General features: G+C 40.5%; 1 protein-coding gene across 2 annotated transcripts in view; it reads right to left on the reverse strand.

Annotated features, from left to right (window-relative positions):
* Positions 1–25,384, reverse strand: part of BMPER (BMP binding endothelial regulator) — a 245,664-nt gene that overhangs the window by 106,994 nt on the left and 113,286 nt on the right. For both annotated transcript variants that reach the window (XM_007981643.3, XM_007981640.3), the window contains exon 7: positions 1,997–2,096. In XM_007981643.3, coding sequence (XP_007979834.3) covers positions 1,997–2,096 — 100 coding nt within the window. The remainder of the gene's footprint in view (positions 1–1,996; positions 2,097–25,384) is intronic.

The raw sequence follows: 25,384 nt of genomic DNA on the forward strand, positions 1-25,384 counted from the left end.
AAGGAAGGAAGGAAGGAAGGAAGGAAGGAAGGAAGGGAGGGAGGGAGGGAGGGAGGGAGGGAGGGAGGGAGGGAGGGAAGGAAGGAAGGAAGGAAGGAAGGAAGGAAGGAAGGAAGGAAGGAAGGGAGAGAGGGAAAGAAAGAAAGAGAGAGAGAGGAAGCAAGGAAGGAAGGAAGGAAGGTAGGTCAGCAGAAACAGCAGGAGCAGAAACACCAAGCCAGAGGCAATTAGGGAAAATATTAGCCTCTCAAGGATCCCTGGAGATTCTAGGGAGGTTGCTGGAGCCTCTAAAAGGACAAAATGATAGAAAGAAAGAAGGAAAGAAGGAAAGAAGGAGAAAGAAAGAAAGAAAGAAAGAAAGAAGAAGAAAGAAAGAAAGAAAGAAAGAAAGAAAGAAAGAAAGAAAGAAAGAAAAGAAAAGAAAAGAGAGAGAGAGAGAAAGAAAGAAAGAAAGAAAGAAAGAAAGAAAGAAAGAAAGAAAGAAAGAAAGAAAGAAAGAAAGAAAGAAAGAAAGAAAGAAGAAAGAAAGGAGGGAGGGAGGGAGGGAGGGAGGGAAGGAAGGAAGGAAAGAAGGAAGGAAGGAAGGAAGGAAGGAAGGAAGGAAGGAAGGAAGGAAGGAAGGAAGGAAGGAAGGAAAAATCAAGAGAGATAGCAGGAGCAGAAATACCAAGTCAGAGGCGATTAAGGAAAATATTAGTCCCTCAAGGATCCCTGGAGATTCTAAGGAGGTTGATGGAGCTTCTATTGTATTTATATGGTGGCTCAAGCCACCATATTTATTTGAAACTTGATAGTCTGACCTCAACCAGCTTAAGGGCCCAGGAATCATTAAGAAGTAGTATAGGTTGGGCACCGTGGCTCACGCCTGTAATCCCAGCACTGCGGGAGGCCGAGGCAGGTGGATCACAAGGTCAGGAGATTGAGACCATCCAGGCCAACATGATAAAACCCTGTTTCTACTAAAAATACAAAAATTAGCTGGGTGTGGTGGCGTGTGTCTGTAGACCCAGCTACTTGAGAGGCTGAAGCACAAGAATCACTTGAACCCAGGAGACAGAGGTTGCAGCGAGCCAAGATCACACCACTGCACCCAGCCTGGCAACAGGGCAAGACTCTGTCTCAAAAAAAAAAAAAAAAAAGAAGAAGAAGAAGGTAGCATATAAGCAAAAGCCAAAGAACCTCATACTCTAGAAAATACCCATCATAAGTTGTCCCCTTTCAGCTGGCAACGTGCATGCAGCCCTCCTGTGTCACCAGGGAAGGTGAGCTGCAGCAGGTTAGAGCTGGGCTCAGGAATCACACATATCTGTGGTCGGATATCAAATCCACAACCCACTGGCTGGACTGCCACCTAGGAATCTAATTGCTTTTCAGTATAATAAAACTAATAATAGCACCTGCATTACACATAGGAATTATATACTTAGTACCTACATTTCACAGCTTCTTGAGAAGATCAAATGAGAAAAAACAATATAAAAAGTGCCTAGCATGGTGCCTAGCACCTATTAAATGCTCAAAAAGAAAGCGATCGTACTCTCTTTCTGTTGGCTATTATTCACTATTTCCTTCCAAAACTCTCATTTTCTTGCATGTGTTTCTTCCTGCATGGTTTTTACTCTGAAAGTAACACTAGTCTATATTCCTCCATGGGTTTACTTCAAATACTTTTAAAATATGCTCCTGTTAATAGGCATATGCCCTATTAAAGATAGTTTCTTCAATACTTTCTCACCAGAAGGGAGAATTATCCCAGGTCATCTGGTGTACCCAGTTACAGATACAAGTGAAGACAAGAGAGAAGCCTCCCTGGAGGCCTCAGTTAAGAAGCAAATCCTGTACACACTTTCCACTTCTGTAATTAGAAGAGGTAGTTGTCTCTAACAAGCCATGAAATAGGACAACTGGAGAACCTCAAAATAACGTGGATAAAAACTCTCAGCAGAAACTTTAAGAAGAAATTACATTGTTCTTTGACCTGAAAATAGTAACTCACCCAAACATTTGGGGCAGCACTGTCCTGGGGGTATGTGACTAAGGTGCTGGGGACAGGAGAGAATGGGACAGACTTCTCTCACACATTGTGTCCTGCCTCCCTAAGAAAAGAGAGAGAAAAAAAGCATATTTAGAAAAGTAAGTGCATGTAGATTGTACAACCAAGATATCTAGAACAAACCTAAGGCTCTTCCCTAGTATTAGGTCCCTGGGCCGACTGCTCAGGCCCATGTGATTTTCCCCAAGTGTCCTTTGGTCTTCCCTGTAGGCCATACAAACTGCAGCTGCAAAAAAAACCGCCTTTGAGGAGGTGATTCCAGCATCACCTCCTCTCACCCACCACCACTTTCTTTATCTTTTTCCATCTCAAAACCACCTTTACAGTAGGTATAGGAGACCAAACTGTCTCTGTTTGCTTGGGATTGGAAACTTTGAGTACTAAAACCAGGAAAGTTTCATGCAAACCAGGATGAGTGGACCATCCTAATAGGTCACGGCCTTCTCATTCCACACCGCCAAGCAAGCAAAGGAAGCCTTTGGCATTTTGAGACTTTTCCTCCTATCTTCCAGACACCCATCTTTCTATAGGTTCTGCAGACATCTTCCTCCAGGAAGGCTTCGGTGTCTGCCACAGCTGGAAGGTGCTGCTAAAATGGCTCAAGGAGGTTCCAAGTAGATGAAGTTGCCAACCTGCTGAAAATGGATATACCAAAAGCCCATATTCAGAAGAACTATTTCACTGAATTCACCAAGGTATCCAAATCTGTTTCCACTAATTAAGATTATGAAGATTGATATGAGAAGAACTGGCAGAGTCTCAGAAACCTATTTGGAGAAGTTTTGGAGTCTCTGAATATTTTCCCTGCTCCCTCATTCTCATTCTTGACCCTTTCTGTTCTCCAGCACGCCATACCGCCAACATCCACTGCCCCCCTGGTTTAACCTCGGCATCCCCTCTTCCCTGCCTAAGGATACAGTCTGCCGACTTCCCCTCCTATCCCTCACCAGAGGCGCCTGCTTCCCCCGCCCCAGTTAAGTTGTAACTTCATATTCAGAAAGCTGGGGCCGAAATAAGGTTTTCCAGCTGATTTACGTCCAACAAACTGGCAAAGCTAATGTGAAAACTATCCTATGCAATAGAAATTGCTATGAAAATTTAAAATAATTGAGGTTTTCTTTTCTTTTCTTCTAAGAAAATCAGTGAATTTGTTAAACAGATCACTCAGCAAGTGGAATTTCAATGAATTGACTTCTCTGCGATTTCAGCTAGAAACCAAACTAGTACCTGCAGGTTCCTTGTCTTAAGCACATAATTTATATCTCAAGAGGCCTCAGGAAATGAGAAACTCACAGCTTAAAGAGCCGTGGACCCCGCAAGGGAAAGATTCCATTTGATGCATTTCCTCACACCTTCCCCACTCCTTTCTGGCCATAGAAGAATCAGCCTCAGCCACTAGGGGCCTGTCTGTTCCCATCCCAGCACACTGCGGCCGCCTGTTGTTTCTGTTTTCCCTTCCTGTTCTCGCCATTTTTATTACGACAGTTTATTTTTTTGGTGGGGATGGCTGAAAAGAGGAGGGCATGTTATATGTCTTTTAAAATATTTGTTATTTTTTACGCCTCTTTAATGTTGGATTCTTCCCCCAAACCAATAGAGAACATGCAAAAATACCACAAAAAACTCTTCTGTTGTTTTTACATTATTTCCAAATCAACAAGAATCACTAAAAATCTCCCGAGAATCCCAGGCTGCTCTGAGATTCCTCACTCAACTCTGCATAATATTGAAGTTAGAGGCCTTTCATCAGACTTCAGGGGCGTGTAACCTGAATCGTGGCCAGGCCCTGGGGTCAGCCCCAGCTTAGACATGAAGCACAAAAGTTGAATCTAGAGGAAGCACCCAAGATGCTGCCCTTAGCTTTTAATTTCACAGAAATTCATCTGCAAGCAACTTCCTAAAATCCTGAAGCCTCGGGCCACACAAGGTTGCCTATGTATTGACTTCTTGTAGGTGCACAGAGAACACATTCTTTTCATTCATATTCTCTGTTCTTGTTGGATCAGCATCTATTCTTCAAGCATATTTGAAAATTGAAATTTAAAAAATATTGCACAATTGCAAAAGAGTAACTCATCCAATGCTTTGGAAAGCTGGCAAAAGATTATGTGTACTGAAGTAATTTTCCTTACAATAAGGTCAAAGAGCAAATTTTGCATACATAATACAACTGCAGTCTGTGCTTCCCAAGAGTCCATTAAAGTAACTTGAACTCCAATCTGGGTTTGCTGGTTTAGTCAAGTTTTATTTTGTTTGGGTTGCAGTATTGTGACAAAGCCCAAGTCCAGAGGCTGCATTCCAATTAATGCCTCCAAAGAAAGTCCAGGCCCTTCCTAGGAACACAGTTGCAGCTCACAACCTGCTTCTAAGATTTCAACTCAGCAGGGACTCTGATTAAACTATAATCTGTGGCTATGCTGTAGGCTAAGAGAGTAAAATGGCAGAAGTAAACATTTCTGTTTCTAAAACTGAACAAATTCCAACTGTAAATGTACTATCAGATGATCACAGTAGCTTTCTGATTGGCTTCCTTGCCTCAACTCTCTTTCACTAATCCATCCAGGAAGGTTCAACGTGACCAGGCCTTCTTTCCAGCATCTATCCATCACTCCATTATTTTATCAAACATTTGTTTAAGGCCTCTCATATTCTGGGGATACAGCGTGAATATAACACAAAAATCATCCCCTTTAAGGAGCGTATATGGCCCATGAGCAGGCCCCACCCCTGCTAAGGTTAAGGATGACCTACCACTTCGTCCAGGATAAAGTTCAACCCACTCGAGCTAAAAGCCAATATAATAGAGACCATGTGTTCACCAAAATTGGTTACCCTTTTCTCTTGACATAGCTATACTACATTTCCCAGACTCTCTTGCAGTGAGGTGTGCCCATATGACTAAATGCTAGCCAATGGGAGATGGATGGAAATAATATAAAACACTTATAGGTCTACATCAATCCTCCACGCTCTCACTCTTTCTCTCTACTAGACAGATGGCCAGCTAAATGCAGAAGGCATCATGCACTTTACAAAAAATTGGAAGAGTCTGGTTCCCTGGGTTATCACATGGAAGTCTACCCGCCAGATCCCTGCAATGAACTGTGAAATAAGTAAGAAATAAATTTTGTTACATTATTCAGATGCATCAGTTCTTTATTATCACATTAGCCTACTTTGTCAAAACATTCCATAATCTCTTCTCCAAAGAGAGAGTTTCTTTATGGCCCTCAAACATAAATTATGGTTTCCATCTTCGTTAAACATACCTCTTTCCCTCTGTCACAACCCCACCACCATCATTAACCCCTATCAAAATCCTACTTCATTCAAGGTTAATTTCAAGCCTCTTCTCACTTGTGAAGTCTTCTAGAACCTTCAGTTCCTAGTAACCTCCTCCATCTCTCCATACCTCTGTTCTCATCTATACCCTTGTATTTGGGGCACACACATACATAATTTTTGGCACATCCTGCAAGGAGACATTGACTTTACTTCCAAGCTAAACTGTCTTGAGGGTAGGGGCCAGTCCTCTGTGCCTACTATCCTTCAGAAGAGCAATGAGCTCAAGGAAACAAAATCTCAATAAAAAAATTAGTGAATGAAAGGCAGAGCTACCACACAGAATGAGCTTTAGAATCTGAATGAGTATTTCAGACCACTTTAATTATAGGATGCTGATGACAACTAAGCCCAGGCACAGTTCTGGGCTGTCTCATCCACTTACCATTGTGTTTTATTGGGTTTTACACATTCTAGCGTTGTGTTTTGTACATTTTAGGTACTAACTGTTTGTTGGTGTTAATACATCAAAAAGCAACATTCAACTTCAGCATGTAAAGCTGGTAGGATACCTATAAGCATAACTAAAACCTATGTCTCACGTATTTTGTTAAATATTTGAAAATTCCTAAGTGGTTAAAATACATAAGGACAAGTGACTGTATTCTTATCTGGTCAGCAAGAAAAGAAATGCTAGGAACTTTCATTGTAGTTGTGTGTTATAATTTTCATCATCTGCCTCTTCTTAGAAAGGTAAGTTTGTTCTTTAGAGACGGTCATTTGTTCAAATTGCATATCCAAGTGCTTCTCTCAAAAATTAGTGATTTTTTTTTAAAAGATCTGAAACCTATGCCAAGCCTACTTTCTGCCCCTTTATTTTTGTTTTAGATGGTTCCATTAGGAACACAATTGCTTTGTGTAAAAGTTTACCCTAGAGCAGCAGTTTTGTTGCATAATAAAAACCTATCTTCCTGAATATTGTGATGAGTTCAAGATGATAAAACAACAGCAATGTGCATGCAGGATGCCTCTCCAACAGCTGAGTACCCAGTGAGACTTGGGGGCTGAAACTCATCTTGTAGCGTGTGATGTGGCACTCATCTCCCAACCAGGAGCAGAGCCTGGCTCCCTAACGAGAGGCTGAGAGCAGAGTAGTGCCGTGCTAACCCATTACAATGAAACAGCTACACTCTTCCACATTCTAGAGCAATTTTTCCTATGCCAAATTCTTTGGGAAAAAAAAAAATAGAGTTCTCTGTTTTTTCTCTAGAGTTGCTTCTGAGATGGAAGTGGGAAGAAAAGAGAGAAAAGCTGGAGGGGACGGTGTAGGAGAGAAATATATCTTGAGTGCAAAGGATTTAAGTGTGGTCCATAATGTTACATCATATCAGTCAGTGGTGAAAAGCTGGTATGTGAGCAAAGCAACCACTCTGAAATACATATTTCGTCAAAAAACTTCACCAAAAAGCATGAATGTCCTTAGCCATGCCTTACTTTGGCCTAGAACTATATCATGCTAAGTTTCCAGAGCATGACACTTAACTTCCAGGAGTAAAGATTTTTGGATTTGGTTTTCCCTGTTCTTGGTCTACAAAGAATAGTCTAATCTACAAATCAAAGCAGAAAAGGGACAGCAGATGAGGTGGCAGACTGAGGGGACAGTAGCAGAGTAGACAAGGGGAGAGAGGACACCTCCAATAAGTAGTGAGTGACAAGCCTGGGTTGTGCCAGGTACTGTGCTTAGGTACTTTTATCATTTTACGTAAGTCTCCAGAAGACCCTGTGGGCAAGCTATTGTCACCCCTACAGTAGAGGATGAGTCTCTAAGCCTTAAGGAAATTGCTCAGAAAATCTGCCACCCAACAAGTAAGTGGCAGGGTTGAAATGTAAATTTTGTCCTAACACCCAAGTTGAGTTATTTCCATCTAATAGGGCCTTTCCTTCCAAAGACCACAGCACAATTTCTCAGCTGGAGTGTGAAGTATAATCAAAGTGATGGCCAGGACTTTCTCTCCTTCTAGACCTCTCTTGTGTCTTCCCTGGTAGATGTCTTCCCTGGTTGTAGCTTTATGTCTGCTTTTTATCAAAATGGCTTAGATAAAATATATTGTCCACATTTTTGTTATTTACTTAGATAAAATCCACATTATGCATCTGCCTTTTGCCTCCAGGGCTTTTTCCTTTCATGTTGTCTTCTCCTCCCACCTCGCTTCTTTCCTTCTCTCCCTCTTTTACATCTTAAACAAGATGCCCCTAATATGGAAATCTGTAAGTTTGGGACTTTATCTTCTTCCTAAAGGAGACAGCAAATTTATAATCCATCCCCATATTATAAATTAGCTTCCATCCCCATAGCTAATTTATAATCCACCAACACAGGCCCTTTACTCACCTCCTCCACTCAGTTGAAAGAATTTGCTTTTGAAACTACAAAAAATAATGGGCCATTTCCATGCTTTAAAACCTTTAGAGGTTCCTCATTCTATTCAGGGGGCTCAATCTAGGCAGTGGGTCGGAATCACCCATAGAACTCTTGCAAAAAAAAAAATATTGAGGGCTTTGTGTCCAAGATTCTGATGCAGAACCCAGGCACCTGTACTCTATTAAAGCTGCAACTATGTCTCAGTCACTAAGCTATTGTCTCCGGACTCCAAACCCATACATCCTCATTCACACTCTGCCTTCTGGTGCTGAAGCTGAGGCTCTGCATGCCACATTTCTGCTTTGCTAGCTTAGTCCAAGATAGGCTCTGCCTGCAGGAGCACCAGACAAGGGACTGGTTCCTTCTGTTTGTTTCCCTTGGCCTCTTGTCCCATTAATGCTGCTTCACCAGGCAGCAGCACTTCCTTCCCACATCAGCAACTGATCCCAGTTTAGAGATTTTCCAACATTTCATGCAAGTAAAACAAGCTTCATCTCAACATCCTACTCCAGCCAGCTGGCACCCCCCTCCTCAGAAGTCTGAATCTCAGTTCCACATAGCCCCTCCTCTAAGTTTTAATAATTCTACTTTCATTCCATTGTTCCCCAACCCTAGAGGTGGTGGTTTCATCTAGTAGATGGTATCTCCACGATAACTTAGAATTATCTTTTTGCCATTCAGTTACCTAGTTAATAGTCCTTTATATTTAATCCTCTATTTTCAAATAACTGGTATAGTTTATGCCTCCTGATGGGACCTTGACTGATACAAGATGTGGCCCTGATGAGCTGCCAAGTGTGGGAACTCAGCTTTCAGCCCACCCTAGATTTCTCAGGCAAAGCTAGAAGGCAGTGCACTTACTGCCCCAGAGCATATAATACTTTAAATACATTAACAGAGGTGTTTATATAGATACACACACATATACATATACATATACATATACATATACATATACATATACATACACACACACAGTATAGCGGTATACATCTGGGTATGTATACAGCACAGTGGTATAATTGTGTGTGTATGTGTGTGTGTGTGTGTGTGTGTGTGTGTCTTACCCACTAGATTAGAGTTCCTCAACCTTCACACTCCTGACATTTAGGTTCAGGTGATTCTTTGTTTCAGAGGCTGTTCTATGTATTGTAGGATGTACAGCAGCATCCCTGGCCTCTGCCTGCTAGATGGCAGTGACACCCTTCATCCTCTGATTGCGACAACCAAACATGTCTCCAGACATTGTCAAATGTCCCCTGGGAAACACAGTCACCTCCAGTTGAGAACTAGAGTACTAGGCCAATGATTCCTCAAACCACAGTCCAGGAACGTGCATTTTTAGTAACTTTCCTGGATGAATTCAATGCCTCTGTCCAAGGCACTATGCTTTGCCAAATGCTTCACTGGCATGAACTTCCAGTAAGTAAGACTTAAAGCTTATTTATCTTATTCATTCCCCCAGCAGCTAGCACACATCATAGCTTCTAACATGTGCTCAAGACAAGTGTTCTGAAGGATGAAGCCCATTTTTCAAGTGGAGCAGTTCTCAGTGAGAGAAGAACAGGCCTCAATTCACTTCCCTGGTGGCTGGAAGCCACTTTTCTTCAGGCTTGTGAAGGAAGGGGTCAGCGAGAAACAGTGTGGGTGGAGACAGAACTGTGATCAGAGCTGACGGGGTAGAATTGTGCTTCTCCAAGGAGTCTGTGCTGAAACCAATGCAGGTTTTATCATAAAAATCTGTGAGGATCTTGGCAGTTTTCTGACCCCCAAAACCTGGACATATGGCTTCATATGAGTTTTGGTATCCAAGTGATGAAATAAAACTCAACTCTGATTCTACACATAGATATTCAAGAACATGTCAGCAAAGCTCGACGAAGACACTTATTTTGTCCCATAAAAAATAGCAAACAAAGACCCCTGAGAAAGGGTCCACGGGGCTGAGAAAAACAAAACCCTTTTGTACTTCACGACCTGTTAAGAGAACGATGAACTAATGCCCTGTCTTGAGAACCAAGCCTGAAACAAATTCCTTTTATTTTGCACACCAATTAATGTTTCTAAGTCTAATTGCATCACTGTTATTATTGTTTATATTATTTTCTTAAGTTTTCTATTGCTGCTATAACAAATTACAAATGGAGTGGCTTAAAACAACACACACTTATTTTCTTACAGTCAGAAGTCTGGAATCAGTTTCATGGGGCTAAAATTCAGGTGTCAGCAGGCTGCATTTCTTCTGGAGGCTCTAGAGAAGAATCTGTTTCCTTGCCTTCTCCAGCTTCCAGAGGCAGCCTGCCTTCCATGGCTGATGGCCCCCTCCTCCATCTTCAAAGCCATCAGTGAAGCACCTTCAGACCTCCCTCTGGCTGCACTCTCTGCTCGTCATCACATCTTCTCCGACTCTGACCCTCCTGCTTCCCTTTTAGAAGGACTATTGTAAGTGGGTAGCCCACCCAAAGAATCCAGGGTCACCTCTCCATCACAAGGTCCTTAACTTAATCCCATCTGCAAAGTCTTTTGTGCCATGTAAGGTCAACTTCACAGGTTTTGGAGATTAGGACATGGACATCTTGGGGCCAGGGGATGCATTATTCTGCCTACCCTAATTATTATTAAATAAATGACATTTAATTTCTCTGTGTAGTCCCATATATCATATTTCAGGCCTAATGTGACTAGAACACACCTCACCACCTCACTAGCTGAAAAACAGCTAGTGTTTCCAATATTTTCCAAAAGGCAAAGATAGCCAAGAAGCTGGATTTAAATCCTGGTCATATGGCTTGTGATCTGAGTAAGTTCACATCCACCTATTTGTTCTTCTTCCTGCACCCATGCCTAGTTAGAACATGAAATTCAAACCAGACAATCCAATGTTTTCATCTTATTCGCCCTCTACTTTTGTCATAGGCAAATTATAAGTGCTGATGGACAGCTTCAGGAGCAACTTTGGGTGTTAATGAAGTAAGAAAACTGTCCTTGCTGCCAACAGGTCTTTTCAGGGGCGCTATGCCAGTCTTGCTGGCCAGCACCAACCCTTTAAGATGAAGTTCCCACTAAGCCATGGGACTTGGCCAGGCACCCTCTAGCCCATGCTATAGAGCCCTGTAGGGACATCAATGTCCTCTCATGGTCAGCTAGATGACTCCCAAAGAATTTAAACATGTTCGCTATATCTCAAGATTCTTATAGAAAAATGCCTCAACTGGTCTCAGTGGAGGGGTTACAGAGCAGGCACTGCGAGGCCTCAGCCTGTGGATAGCACAGCTAGATGCCTTCTTTCAACATTTACACGAGTGAGCAGGTCCAGCCTGGCTATGCAGTTGGCATTAAACTTCAACTGCATATAGGGGCAGAGCCAAAGATCATAATTTCATTAAGTAAATATTAGATTATTAAATAAATACATGACGGAAATGTCTTTACCATAGTTCCATTAATCCCTTTTTTGTTTGTTTGTTTTTAAGAGACAACATCTCTCTCTCACCCAGGGTGGAGTGCAGTGGCGCAATCATAGTTCACTGTGACCTCAAGCTAGTTTCTCAGCCTCAAGCAAGCTTTCTGCCTCAGCCTCCTAAAGCACAACAATTATAGGTGTGAGCCACACTGCCCGGCCACTAAATTCCATTTAAAAAGGGGATTTGGTTATTTTATTTGCTTAAGTCTCATTTTTAAAGGTAAAATTGGCCTCATCTTCGCCTTGGAGTTCTTGATCTTAGCTCTTCCTGTCACTCAGCTGAAGGGCAGGTTTCCTTGTTTGTTTGTTCATGTGTTTGTTTTCTTTTATATTTTTTTCTTTGAAAAAGAAAATTTAGAAATTTTTCTCCTTCTGCCAACTCAAGCTTTCTACTCAGGCAGACACAACAAATCACTAATGAAAAACTGCGATATTGTTTGAGGCAAATTCCAACTGGTTCTGGGTGTCCACACATATTTTACTTTCCTCTTTGTCTATTTTAGAATCAGGAAGATAAGCCCACCCTACACGCTCAGATCAGATCTCTGAACAAATGCCCTGGGAACCGACAGGAGAGGCAAAGCTCTGGGAGTCTGAGTAGATTTGCAGCCCTGGATTGTGTGGTGTGTGGAAGCAGGTGCTGAATGACAGCTGGACCCAGTAAACTGCCCCCAGCAAGGTCTTTCCCCTTCCAGGGCTAACTGAGCTGAGACTGGAGGAGAGGCAGGGCCTGCTGATAAGGGCCCTGACAGCCAGCTCCTGCCATGCCTCTGAGCCTGGGTGTTCCCTCTCTGAAACGATCAATAAATAAACAAGTAAATCCACAGGGGAACACCTCCTAACATTTCAGATTCCTGTAGACCTCGCAGACCACCCTGGTAGGACGTTTCTCAACTGCTGACCAGAAACAAAACAAAACAAAACAAAAGTGAAAGGAAGAAAATGAGTCCTTTTCCTTTTCTTGCCATTTTTATCAAAGTTCAACCTTTCATCATCATGGAAGTAGTCAAAGCTGTTACAAGCCTACTGCTGACACATCAAACGCTTTATCTATAGCCTGGCCCGCTTCCAGGAAGATGAAAAGAACAATCATTTAGAACTCACACCTCCTAAGAGTTATGAGCCATTCCTAAAAGGAAGGAAATAACACCATTATGCAGGAGAAAGGGCATTTTTCATGTTCCCCAGGCTGTCTACATCACAACTTTGGATAGGCACTAAGGAGGAAACCGAAGGGAGGCCTTTGACTGCTCAAGACTTCTAGAAATACTGAACTGCAGAGACAGAAACCCAAGACATCACCAATGAACTGTTTTCCTAAACCTTTCTGTTTGCCTTTAAGTTCTGGCTACCTAAAATAGTTTATATGGTTTCATTTTGTTCCCACAATGCTTCATATGGGTTTATCGTTTGTCCCAAACTAGGTTGAAAGTTCACAGAGAGCAGAAGCCATGTTCATTAATATTTCTTCTGTCTTCCACCGTGCCTAGCCACACAGTGAGGCCAGAGTAACATCAGAAGTGTTTGGTTTTCAGTGAAACACCTACTTACTGGGTTGTCAGTTAAAGCTGAAAATAACTCAGAAATGTTTGTGCTCCACTGAGGTTTCTAGAGGTACAAAAAATATCTGTTATCTTGACATAAATGACTCTTAATTAAGATATATACCTGAATCGATCTCACTGTGTTGACAAAATTATACTTAGAAGTCTTCTAGGTTTTCCTTAGTATGCCTGAACACACTACGGAAAAATACGACCACATTTAAACTTCATTTTAATTTCTAAATAGCAATTGAAGTCACGGCATCCTTTTTGCTCACCCTTTCAATAAATATTTGAGTTTCTATATGTCAGACATTGTGGTCCTTAAATGAAAAAATCCAGAATATCTATTTGGTATCCATTGTTATGTGCAGTTCTCTAATTTGTATCAGGTGGCAATTTCCTAAAATTTTAACAAAATCCAAAATGTTGTAAGTACAATGTCATGATGTTCTATAATAAACACCCCGTGGCCTCCATCAAGGAACACTGTGCAGAGAGACTAGAAGTTTCCGGCACTCTTCATTCAAACTCATGATGCTCCCAGGTATTGGTCTTGTCAACCAATTTTAAGTTTGTGTTTTGAGACAGGCTGAAACCCAATCTTGGCAAGCTCTCGGGACGATCCTAATCCAGGCCAAATATGATCAAAGAAAAATAAGTGTATAGTCTGTTGGCACCAGCTGTGGTGGGGGGTCCCAGCATGAGCCAAAGCTAGTGTTCTGACATGTTTGGGCAGATCCAGTGAAAGGAAGAGGTTCACCTGTTGGCTTCTCCTGAGAGAAAATGCACCCTAAGGGAGGAAGAGATGAACAAGAGAATCACCTACTGACTGAGCCTGACAGAAGGAACATGCTATCACCAATATAACTTGGCATCTGTCACTCACATCCTCCCAAGTTCAGTACCACAGACGCCTGTATTGTCCTAGAGGAGAAAGAATAGTGAAAGTAAAAACTCAAAAGAATTGTTTAACTAAAATCTTTGTGAGATTCAAGTATAGACCCTACTGATTTAGGTGTCCTATAATTGAGTAAAGCACATAAAAAGGAAAGTGATGTTGGCCCATGTCACTTCGGTGGAGAGTTCCACACTGCTTTGTTATCTGAGGCCTCCAGGATACTAGTTGAAATGTGCAAAGCTGGTGGAAGTAGTGGCCGTGCCAGGCTGAGAACCAAAGTGCTTGGAAAAATGGTGGCAATGCCAAACAGAGGGAACAACAGCAGACAGACATGGCAGAAGATAGAATCTTTTCCAGCTCAGGAAAGTGGTATTTCCTCTATCATGAACTCTGACTTTCTAGGAAGACTCTCCATCTTCCTACCAAAAGATGATCAATGTCAGCAATGCTCAGCATTTGGCAGTATAGCACAAATCCATAAGGCATATTCTCTGACAAATTGATTCATGTATTGGCCAGACGGGAAGAAGTGCTTGGCCAATAAGTTACATTAAATTGAAGTTCTTCTGGAATAACATTAGGCCAGGTTCAGAAGCACGATCTTGTAATCTTGGCCAGAATACGCTGAGAGGCCAGAAGAGAGCAGCACCTCAGCGAGGCCATGGCTGGATGGAAGGTTTATGATCATGGGTAAGGTCTGAGTGGACAGCAGCTCCGTAACTGACAAAATGCTTAACCCCAAAGGTCTTTCTCAAGAAGGATGGAGAAACACAAGTCTAAACCAGTTAGATAGAAGAAAATTCTACCTGAACATTCTTAGTTAGTACCTTATTTCAGATAATGATACAGAAAAGGACAGCAGGTCAGGACTTTTTTTTTAAAGACCGTAACTAGAAGGATAGAAGTTTAAGGGCTTGCCAGAAGCACCCTAACTGTTGCACTAAAAACCAAAGACAATCTCTGTGGTTCCTGTGAATCTAATGGAAGACAAGTGGAATGCCATCTTTGATTATAAATCCAGGAATGTCCAATCTACTTAAAAGAGATGTCAGGGCTTCTGTGGTCAATGGCCAGGGGGCAAGTCCCTCGGAACATGCCTAGGGCTCTCTTCAAAGACCAGTATTGAAGGGGAATATTCTTGAGGCAAATGTCCAGAATTCAGGGACACAGCAGTTCAGAAAGATCATTTTATTCTACCAGCCTAACTTAAAGTTGATGGTAATGTCTTAAAAACAGGCAGATTACGTGAAAAGTTACATACTGAAGGCTGAACACTTAGCTTTTTCTTTTTTTTTTTTTTTTTTAACCAGGAAATCCAGAAAATCACTTCTTAGGTTGGTCTATATTATTTATAAAGAACCTCATCCATTGGTACTACATGTGGTTGCCAAGTTCAGAGAACTGATATAAACAAGTAACTCAATGTGCATAATCAGCTCATGATCAGAACATTGCTAGCTCTGAGTGGTTGAACATATTTCTGATGTGAAGAATGTCCTGCACATTCCCAAGTCTGGATTATGGATGTTGCCCTTTCAGTTGAAGTATTTCTCTTAATATTTAGAGAGTACATTAAATGCTTATGTGTTATAAGTGACTACCTGATAAGTGTTTATGGACTCTGTGAATGAAACTCTAAGACAAAAGGTCTCCATCCCCCTTCCAAAAATTCTTAAGGTAGAAAATATGCTACTTTGCCTAAAATGCATTGTGTGGACCTCCATATACAATGTCCATTTGGTGTTTCTGTTTCAGGAAAGTGTTTCCAGTGGTCTCGGACAAAGAGTATGATCTACTGAGCCTTTGACCTGGTTTGGCCTGTGGTAGCCTTGAGGATTAATTCTTGTTCCCCCTTTCCCAAATCCTCCCAGTCTCTAACCGTGAAATGAAAAGTGGCCCACTCTCTAGAATCAATCCTGCTGGAAAACGGTTGTTCTCACTCCAACACTAATAAAACTTGCCTTGGTAGGGAAATGGGCAACCACTAGAGCAAAGTGTTCAACATTAATTATTTCTTGGAGGGTCTGATGAATTTTACTTTAAAAAGCAGAAGCATTCTTAAAACTTGGGAATGAAAGGAGCAGTGTTTGAAACAAAATTGTTCATGGTAAAAATATTAAAGGATTCTCTTCTCAAACATTCCGAACTCCAAAGGGTACACAGCTACCAATGTAGCCCAATGGTATGGGCAAAAAGCTACAAATCTGTGTAAAGAGGACATTTCTTTCGTGCAATACTCAGATATGAGGTGTCTGCATTAAAATACTCTTGAAGACTCCAAATCTTCTCTATCATTTAATTCCTAGAAATAACAATATCCAGGCATGCAGAACTTATACCATACTCCAGATAATGGGTGATGAATCAAAACTTTGAGGAAAAATAATGACTTTAAAATGTTATGGAAAACCTAGTTCTTGATGACACGAGAAGATCTATGCCTTAAACTCAATACAAACCAGGAAATAGTTCCAGATTCTAAATCAAGGAGGAAAGCTGGAAACACATACGGTTAAGGGAACAAACTCCCAGGTTTAAGAGCTCCTTCAGATTCCCAGTTCTATTCCTTGCTACTTTGCACCAAAGTTAATTAACTTCTCCTAAGCTTCAATTTTTTCATTTGTAAATGGGGAAAAACAATATTATTCAGTGTCAAAATAGTTCATGCAAAGAATAGGACAATGGAGGTAAAGCTTTTAATTCAATGCCTGGCACATAATAAATGTTCAATAAATGTTAGCTATTATATACATACATGGTCAAATTAATTTTAAATGCCAGGCAGCTCCATAAAATAATAAAAGAGTGACCTTGGGCAGTTTATTTAATTGGAGTCTTGGTTATTTTATCTCTAAACAATGCTATTTTCCTCACAAAGCTGTTGTGAAAATTAAATGCAACAGTGTGCTTAAAGTGTCGAGCACAGTGCTTGCTCTGTAAGTGTTATCAATTAAAAATGAACCTCTGGCACCTTCGTCCCCACCCCACTGTCTTTGGGTTTAGCCAGTCAAAGTATATTTCACTGGCCAAGAGAACGGGGCTATGAAAGGTACAGAGCTGTGGTAACTTTTCCTCTGAAAAGTTAGGAGAACATTTGTGTTTTCCTTGGCACCAAGAACACATGGGTAGTCTTTGGGGTGTACAGTAGTGTATACATCACCCATGTATTTGCATAAAGTTTCAAAACGCTTTCTTGATATATGCAGTATGGCAGTTGCTGTCACAATATATTTATGTAAGTTCAACACAGATTTTATAAAATAAACTTGCAAGTGTTTGTTTTCCTAAGGAGGGGTTTGTTTGGGGGTTGGGGGATAATCATTTCATCTCACTGTGAAAAACAGCACATGCTGACATGCTTCCTTTACCAATGCCACAAATAGGCTGGTGTTCCCTGTTAACGTGTGAGGCAACCCCGCAGATATAGTAGGCCGCTGTTACCAATTTTTAAATGCCTTTTCTGAAAAAAACAAAAAACTAAAAAAAAACAGTATTGATGGATGCAGTAACCACAATCCATCTGAGGTCTAGAAGGAAGGATGAAATAGATAACTGTGACTTTTGCACACAGAATTCCTCCAGCTAATAGTCATATCTCCAGCCTGGCTGGCCTTTTGTCCACATGAAGGACTTGACCTAACGTGAAAGACAATGAGAATTCCTTACTGACACATGCCAACATTCACCTCAGTCTTCCTCAGAGACACAAGCAGCTCAGATGAGCCAAATCTCTCCTTCAAAAAAATCAATGTATGGCGAGGCACAGCGTCTCAGGCTTGTAATCCCAGCACTTTGGGAGGCCAAGGTGGAAGGATCATTTGAGACCAGGAGTTTGATACCAGTTGGGCAACATAGTGAGACCCTGTCTCTACAACAAATAAAAAATTAGACAAGCATGGTAGCAGTGCCTGTAGTCTCAGCTAATCGAGAAGCTGAGGTGGGAGGATCACTTGAGCTCAGGAGTCCAGATTATAGTGAGCTATGATTGCACCACTGCACTCCAGCTGGGGCAACAGAGAAGACCCCATCTCAAAAAAAAAAAAAAAAAAATCAATGTAATTTCTATCAATTACATTGATATACGCAATTGGTATATGCAGTATGACAGCTACATAGCATAAGATGTTAACAGTGTTTCCATGACACAAGACTTCTACCAAGAAAAGAGTAAAGTTGGGTTAAACAAAGTTAAATAGGTTCCTTCACTGAGGGCTTTTTAAAATCTTTTAACAAATATGAATACTCCATTGGGGAAATATAGGATATGGTGTTTCTCAAACTTATTTGACCATAGAACCCTTTTGCTATGGCACTTGAACATATTCTGGTATGATATAAAGAGAAACACAATTTGGAAAATGCTGGTCAACTTCAATTTTACTACTATAGGCCTTTCCTAAGGATCTACAGCTGTATGGTTCTTCCTCCTTGAGGCAAATTTCTTGCTGAAAATTATTAGTTAAACAAGTCTGTATATTGAGCAATTGATCGTATGCCCCAAAACCTTTTTCTTCCTGTCTATATATACATATGATATCAAATAATATGGTCTTCAAATTCCATTTTAAGATTATATTTTTATGAATTCCAAAAACCACTCTTGTCAATACAAGCTACATCAAAATTCCTGCTCAGTATTGAGTTGAATTTTTGGAACTTTTATTCATTTAACTGTAGAAAAAAAAGAAAAGAATTCTAGGTTTCAACATGGCCCTTTTCCAATTCTATAAACCAGGTCACCCTACCAATGTCTGGAATTTCTGGAATATTTATAAATAACCATAGTATAAAAACTCTACCTCCCACATCCTCTGAAAACATAGCTGGCTACAAATTCCCCAGGCGTATTATGTGGGATATGTGGTTTCCATGCCTTTAAAAGGGGTATTTGTAGGATATACCGAGGAATATTTCAGTCAGGTCTTTCTCCTGTCTTTTTCAGCCTAGCAAATTTTGCCCCTTAGTCCTGTCTCTGGGAGGCCTTAAAAAAGTGACACATTTGAAACAAAAAGATCCCTTATAGAATCCTCAGTAGGTGGCAATGGCAGAAATAAAGATCCAAAGAAAAAGCTTGTTTACCACATGTAGGTCTCTTTAGGAGGGACCTCATATGGCCACAAGTGAGACTGAGACTGGGTTGGTTTGGGTCAAGGAACTGAGTAAACAAGGAAAACAGGAAAGCAGGAGCTTTGGGATTAGACAAGGACACTAAGCTGGGAGCAGCAAGAACCAGCTCCCTTCCTTTTGCTTCTCCTCCATGTGGGCCATGCTCTTCTGATGAGGCAGGGGTCGAGATTGCTGAATTGCATGAATTTCACTCCCATCTCTAGCCTGGTCCCCGAACACTGAAATTAAAATATTATCAACAAAACACATTAATTTGAAAAAATGTGAGAGGTTTGAACCAGCTTTCCCAATCATCTATTTTCATTTTCACTTTTGACCTTCAAATTTGACACAACATGCTCAAACAATTTTATATCTATAGTCAAAGACTGTGTCAACTATTCACCACCATATCCCAGTGTCTAGCACAATGTTTTTTTCTAAGAAATAGTCACAAGTTTTTGTTGACAGACTGCAATACCACTGAGTATTCTACCTTCCCTACTTGAAATCTTAGCATGTACTTTTCATTTTTCATAATTAACATTTTCTTGACCATTTAATATTCCATGATGACAATATTCTTCATCATAAACTCATAATCACTTTTCCAAATTCTAATTCTGTCTTTAGATAAGAAAGGCTTCATGTAGAATCATTCAACCTGAATCATTCAAGGTAATATACTAATTGCCATGTCTTCAGCTTAGCTGTCCATCTCCCCACATGAAGGAGTTGGCCATATAGAAAAGACAATGGCAATTTGTCTTTACTCTACACAGGCTCCTCTATTATGCTTCAGGTGAGTAGAACCCATGGTTAGTGCCTCCTCCCAGGTACGCAATGTGCACATCTGGGAGCATCAAGATTGAGGACCAGCAAAGGCGTCTTATGGACATTTCTGGACAAATACGAAGAAACCAAACGACAATGCTAATGCCACAAACACACACACACACACACACACACACACAGAAAAAAAAGAAAAAATGATCTGAATTGTATGTAAACTAGATATGAATTCTTAGCTGGTGTCATCACATATGAAAAGTATAGCTTAGACTAGTGGTTTTCAAACTTTTTAATCTCAGGATCCCTTTATTCTCTTAAGAATTATTGAACTTTTGTCAGATGTGTAGATTGTAAAAATTTTCTCCCATTCTGTAGGTTGCCTGTTCACTCTGATGGTAGTTTCTTTTGCTGTGCAGAAGCTCTTTAGTTTAATTAGATCCCATTTGTCAATTTTGGCTTTTGTTGCCATTGCTTTTGGTGTTTTAGACATGAAGTCCTTGCCCATGCCTATATCCTGAATGGTATTACCTAGGTTTTCTTCTAGGGTTTTTATGGTTTTAGGTCTAACATATAAGTCTCTAATCCATCTTGAATTAATTTTCATGGGAGAAAATTTTTGCAATCTACTCATCTGACAACGGGCTAATAACCAGAACCTATAAAGAACTCAATCAAATTTATAAGAAAAAACAAACAACCCCATCAAAAAGTGGGCAAAGGATATGAACAGACACTTCTCAAAAGAAGACATTCATACAGCCAACAGACACATGAAAAAATGCTCATCATCACTCGCCATCAGAGAAATGCAAATCAAAACCACAATGAGATACCATCTCACACCAGTTAGAATGGCAATCATTAAAAAATCAGGAAACAACAGGTGCTGGAGAGGATGTGGAGAAATAGGAACACTTTTACACTGTTGGTGGGACTGTAAACTAGTTCAAGCATTGTGGAAAAAGTGTGGCGATTCCTCAAGGATCTAGAACTAGAAATACCATTTGACCTAGCCATCCCATTACTGGGGATATACCCAAAGGATTATAAGTCATGCTGCTATAAAGACACATGCACACGTATGTTTATTGTGGCACTATTCACAATAGCAAAGACTTGGAATCAACCCAAATGTCCATCAATGACAGACTAGATTAAGAAAATGTGGCACATATACACCATGGAATACTATGCAGCCATAAAAAAGGATGAGTTCGTGTCCTTTGTAGGGACATGGATGCAGCTGGAAACCATCATTCTCAGCAAAGTATCACAAGAACAGAAAACCAAACACCGCATGTTCTCACTCATAGGTGGGAATTGAACAATGAGATCACTTGGACACAGGAAGGGGAACATCACACACCGGGTCCCAATGTGGGGAGGGGGAGGGGGGAGGGACAGCATTAGGAGATATACCTAATGTAAATGGCGAGTTAATGGGTGCAGCACGCCCACATGGCACATGTATACATATGTAACAAACCTACATGTAGTGCACATGTACCCAGAACTTAAAGTATAATAATAAAAAAAAAAATTATTGAACCTACCAAAGAGTTTTGGTTGACTTGAGTGATATCTTATCTACAGATTGATGTTTACTATATTAGAAATAAAACTGATAAATTTTTAAGTGTTCCTTTTAAATAACAAAAATCCATTTCATGCTATAACATAAATAACCAATTTAATGAAAAATAACTGTATTTTCTTTTTTTTTTTTTTTTTTTTTTGAGACGGAGTCTCGCTCTGTCTCCCAGGCTGGAGTGCGGTGGCGCGATCTCCACTCACTGCAAGCTCCGCCTCCCGGGTTCACGCCATTCTCCGGCCTCAGCCTCCCGTGTGGCTGGGACTACAGGCGCCCGCCACCGCACCTGGCTAATTTTTGTATTTTTAGTAGAGACGGGGTTTCACCATGTTAGCCAGGATGGTCTCGATCTCCTGACCTCGTGATCCGCCCATCTCGGCCTCCCAAAGTGCTGGGATTACAGGCGTGAGCCACCGCGCCCGTCCTATAACTGTATTTTCCAAACCAAAAAAATTAGTGAGAAATATGGAATAGTTTTAATTTTTTTGCAAATTTCTTTAATGTCTCACTTAATAAAAGACATTGGATTTTCCTATTTGTTTCATTCAGTTTATTGCAACATGTTGTTTTGGGTGTAGCATCAAAAGAAAACCCAACCTAAACACAGAAATGTAGTTTTAAAATAGAGGAGGGTTCTAATAGCAATTTTATATAATTGTGGGTACTCTTCTTTGATATTATACCAATATAAAACCATATCAATGAACCATTCTCTGCTATAATAAAATGTATTGCTCTATCTTGTACTTTGAGTGAATATTCTACCCATGCATTATTTTTGTAACACTATGCATCAGTCATGTGGAATATATTGATTTGGGCAGATCTTCCAAATATTGGTATACTTCATTATAAAATATAAAAAATAAATCACATTTTTAATAGCATCTCTTCAGAGAATTATATGAGTATTATAGAACTGTCAAGCTCCCAATGAGAGATTAAAATTTTCTAAAATTTGAATTTTCACTTGAAAGCTCAAATTTTATCACTGGCATCAAATACTGCCACTTGTTTTCCTTGAAATGACATGCTCACTTTTAAAAATGTTTTGAGAAAATGTCTGCCAAATACTCAATTCTTAATAACCATAATTTGTCTGTCAAATCATGCTTTCAAGTAGAAATGGAATTCCATGAAAATAGCGGTTGGGTCAGTTCACAACTCAAATAAACACATAAGTGTTTTCCTCTAGACATTCCCTGAATTTCGATATGCAATCGATTTTTTTTTTTTTGCATACTTCTCATGTTTAAATGGTGTATATTCAAGAGTAAGATTTAATAAACTAATAATTTTTAGTTTCATCTAGGAGATTTTTAAGTGAAAAATGGCATTGTTCTTTCTCTTTGTTACTGAGAGTACACAGTGGTGAATAACAAATGGCAACTAGTACACTTTATGTCACTGTCTTGCTCTGCGCTGACTCCAGCACTTTCACTCACCACTGGAGCAAATGTGAACATAGCCAAAAAGGCAAACAGTGTCTTTGTGTTATAACAAAAATAGTTTTTACCTTGTGGACCCCCTGGAACAGTCTTGGGGACTCCCAAGGGTCCACTGACCACACTTTGAGAACTGCTGACTTATATTAATGCTCTGACTTTTACATTCTTGAAGTCTACCTCCATGCCGTAATTTTCACAACCATGATAAGCAAATCAAAGTTTAGCAGCACATTTGGGTCATGCAAATGAACTCTACGGTCCCAGGGAAACACCATACATCACCACTTACATCAGCAAGCTCACTTAGCAGACTGCGATGCCATATGGGCTACAAGGCAAGGAAGAGGAAGTCAATAGCCACACATGGAGACAGCCAAATATGGGCCATCAAAGCCAGAAAACAGGAGTTTTGTTCCAGTAAAACTGTCAAGAATCCATATTAGTCATTTACACCCATATTTTCAGGTATTCAGTAGAAAGAAATAAAGCCTGTTGTGTGGTTAAAAAATGAGGTATGAGCCTAAGAGGCAAGGCTGAGAAAGAACAGATGTTTATGTCTCTGGAGTTTGCACTTTTTCTCTAAAAACACATCTGTCATCAACTTCAACTTAGAAGACCAACAAAGCACTTTCATAAATAAACACAGGGGCCATTTTCATTTTAGTAACTCTCAATTCTTGTAATCAATCTGATGGCCCTGAGAAGTGCACTATTCCTTCCCCAGTATGCTTTAAGCAGAGTGTCCTCAGACGATAGTCATTGTCTTAAGTAACCTAGGAACTAAAAGAATCAGACCTGCTGTGCCGAAGTCAACAACATGGCTTTCCAGCTGCTTGCTTAGAGGTCTGATCCAAAGAAAACTGCATGAGAAGTTTCCACATTCCCCTCATTGCAAAACCTATTTAATTTTTGCATTAAGTTGATCCACGAAGAGGAAATAATCCAATGGAAAAACTGTGATGCATGACAATGATGATAGTTGAATGTCTGTGTTGTCCAATAGTCATCCTTTTGCCTCATCTCCCTGACTGTCCCTAATCCTGTCCCCACCACTGATCCAAATCCAGCTCCCCAGAGCCACAACCTAAACCTAGTTTCCAGATTAATCAGGGCTAAAGAAAGAGGATCACCCAGTCTCAACCCCATTACCCTCATCCCAGCTCACCAGAGGGACTGGATCCTGAATTACCCTTTTTACTATGCCAGGACACAAAGGACTATTCTAATGTTGAACCCAAAGTAGGGAGTCCAGAATTGTTTCTGAAACTCCAAAAGAGTTCTTCAGCCTTTATCCTGACAGCTCCTGACCACAGGTATCGGCTTCCAGACCAACTCATTGCCCTGATCCTGCCCTCCCACACTCCCTGGAGCTGAAGCTGGACAAGTCAACTGATAGACCTGTTCTAGCTTCTGAATAAATGCAAAAAACTAACAGGCAGTTTAAAAATATCCTGGGACTCTATATCCAGCGCTTGTCCTTTTAGGAGTGCAGTACAGGGACACACTCCAGGCTCCCCTGCTATTCCACAAATCTGGTTCATGAGCAAACACGCCTGAGACGTGCAATGAGTACTAAGTGCTAATCGAATCTCCTGATCTGTTCTCACTCACACTGGTTCAGGCTTTCAGGCTGGATTTCTGCCTCAGTCACTCCTTTAGTCATTGAATATTTAATCTGCCTAGCATCCGAGACCTACAACCACCGCTCTCTCTGCCCCTGATCACAGACTAAAGGGTAGATCCTCCTTCTTGCAGCTAGAACTTCCTAAAGAGGATCTGACACTTGCCTTGCTGGATGTGTGAATACCATGCACTCTCAGCTCCTAAAAGAAGGCTCAGCGTTCCTGGGATCCTCTATATCATCTCAGGCCCCAGACACCCCCCATTTGCCAGAAGCTGGGCTGTGGAGGTCTTTCCCCTGTGTGCCTGCCCCTGTGTTTGATTGAACTTCAACTTGCTGGACCTACCCTCTACTTCCTTCCCCACAGCCTCCCAGGCAAATGCAAATGTATATTTAAAAATCAAAGGAAGCAATTCAGATATCATTTAAAATATTATAAATCATTTCATTAAAAGGTCAAGTTAAAGTTTATGGCAAACTGTCTTGGAAGGACCATATTTGCTGTGTTTAAGGAAGAACAAACCACTTTCAAGCTTGTTTATAAACAGCAACTACATGATTATATACAAACAATTTACGTGAAGTCTACAGATTCCTTTTATTTATTCATTAAGATAGAACTCCTGAATCATTGCTTACAAGTTACTACAGCTTTATATCCTTGACAATTCTGAAAATTCTGTATTACCTGATACCTAGCAAAGAATCAAGAGCAAAACTCGAAACCCAAGTTTCTCCTATTTGCGAAACTTTCTTTCTTTGGGCACTTGCATCAGAATTATCCAAGTCATTCCCTAAAAACAAGTTTATTGCATAAAATGAATTCACCTTGTACTTACTGTATCAGAATCTGAGTGCAGAGTCTGGGATTTTGATACATATTTGCATATTCAGGATTTGTATTATTATTAGCATTAATATCAGAAGGTGACATATCAAGATGATGAGGTCAGTTAGGAAAATAAAATGCAAAAGAGCTAAAATAATACATCTCTACCACTACAGGAAGTCTATAGGTCATATCTAAACTGATACGTCAAGAAAGAGCAGTACATGCATAGAATTGAGTGATATGGAGAAAGACACCAGAAGAAACAGCTAAAAGCACTGGAATTGGTTACCTATGAAGAACAGGATACGTATGAGGAACAGATTAGAGGA

Source organism: Chlorocebus sabaeus, chromosome 21 (genome assembly GCF_047675955.1).
Source record: "Chlorocebus sabaeus isolate Y175 chromosome 21, mChlSab1.0.hap1, whole genome shotgun sequence".
NCBI lineage: Eukaryota > Metazoa > Chordata > Mammalia > Primates > Cercopithecidae > Chlorocebus > Chlorocebus sabaeus.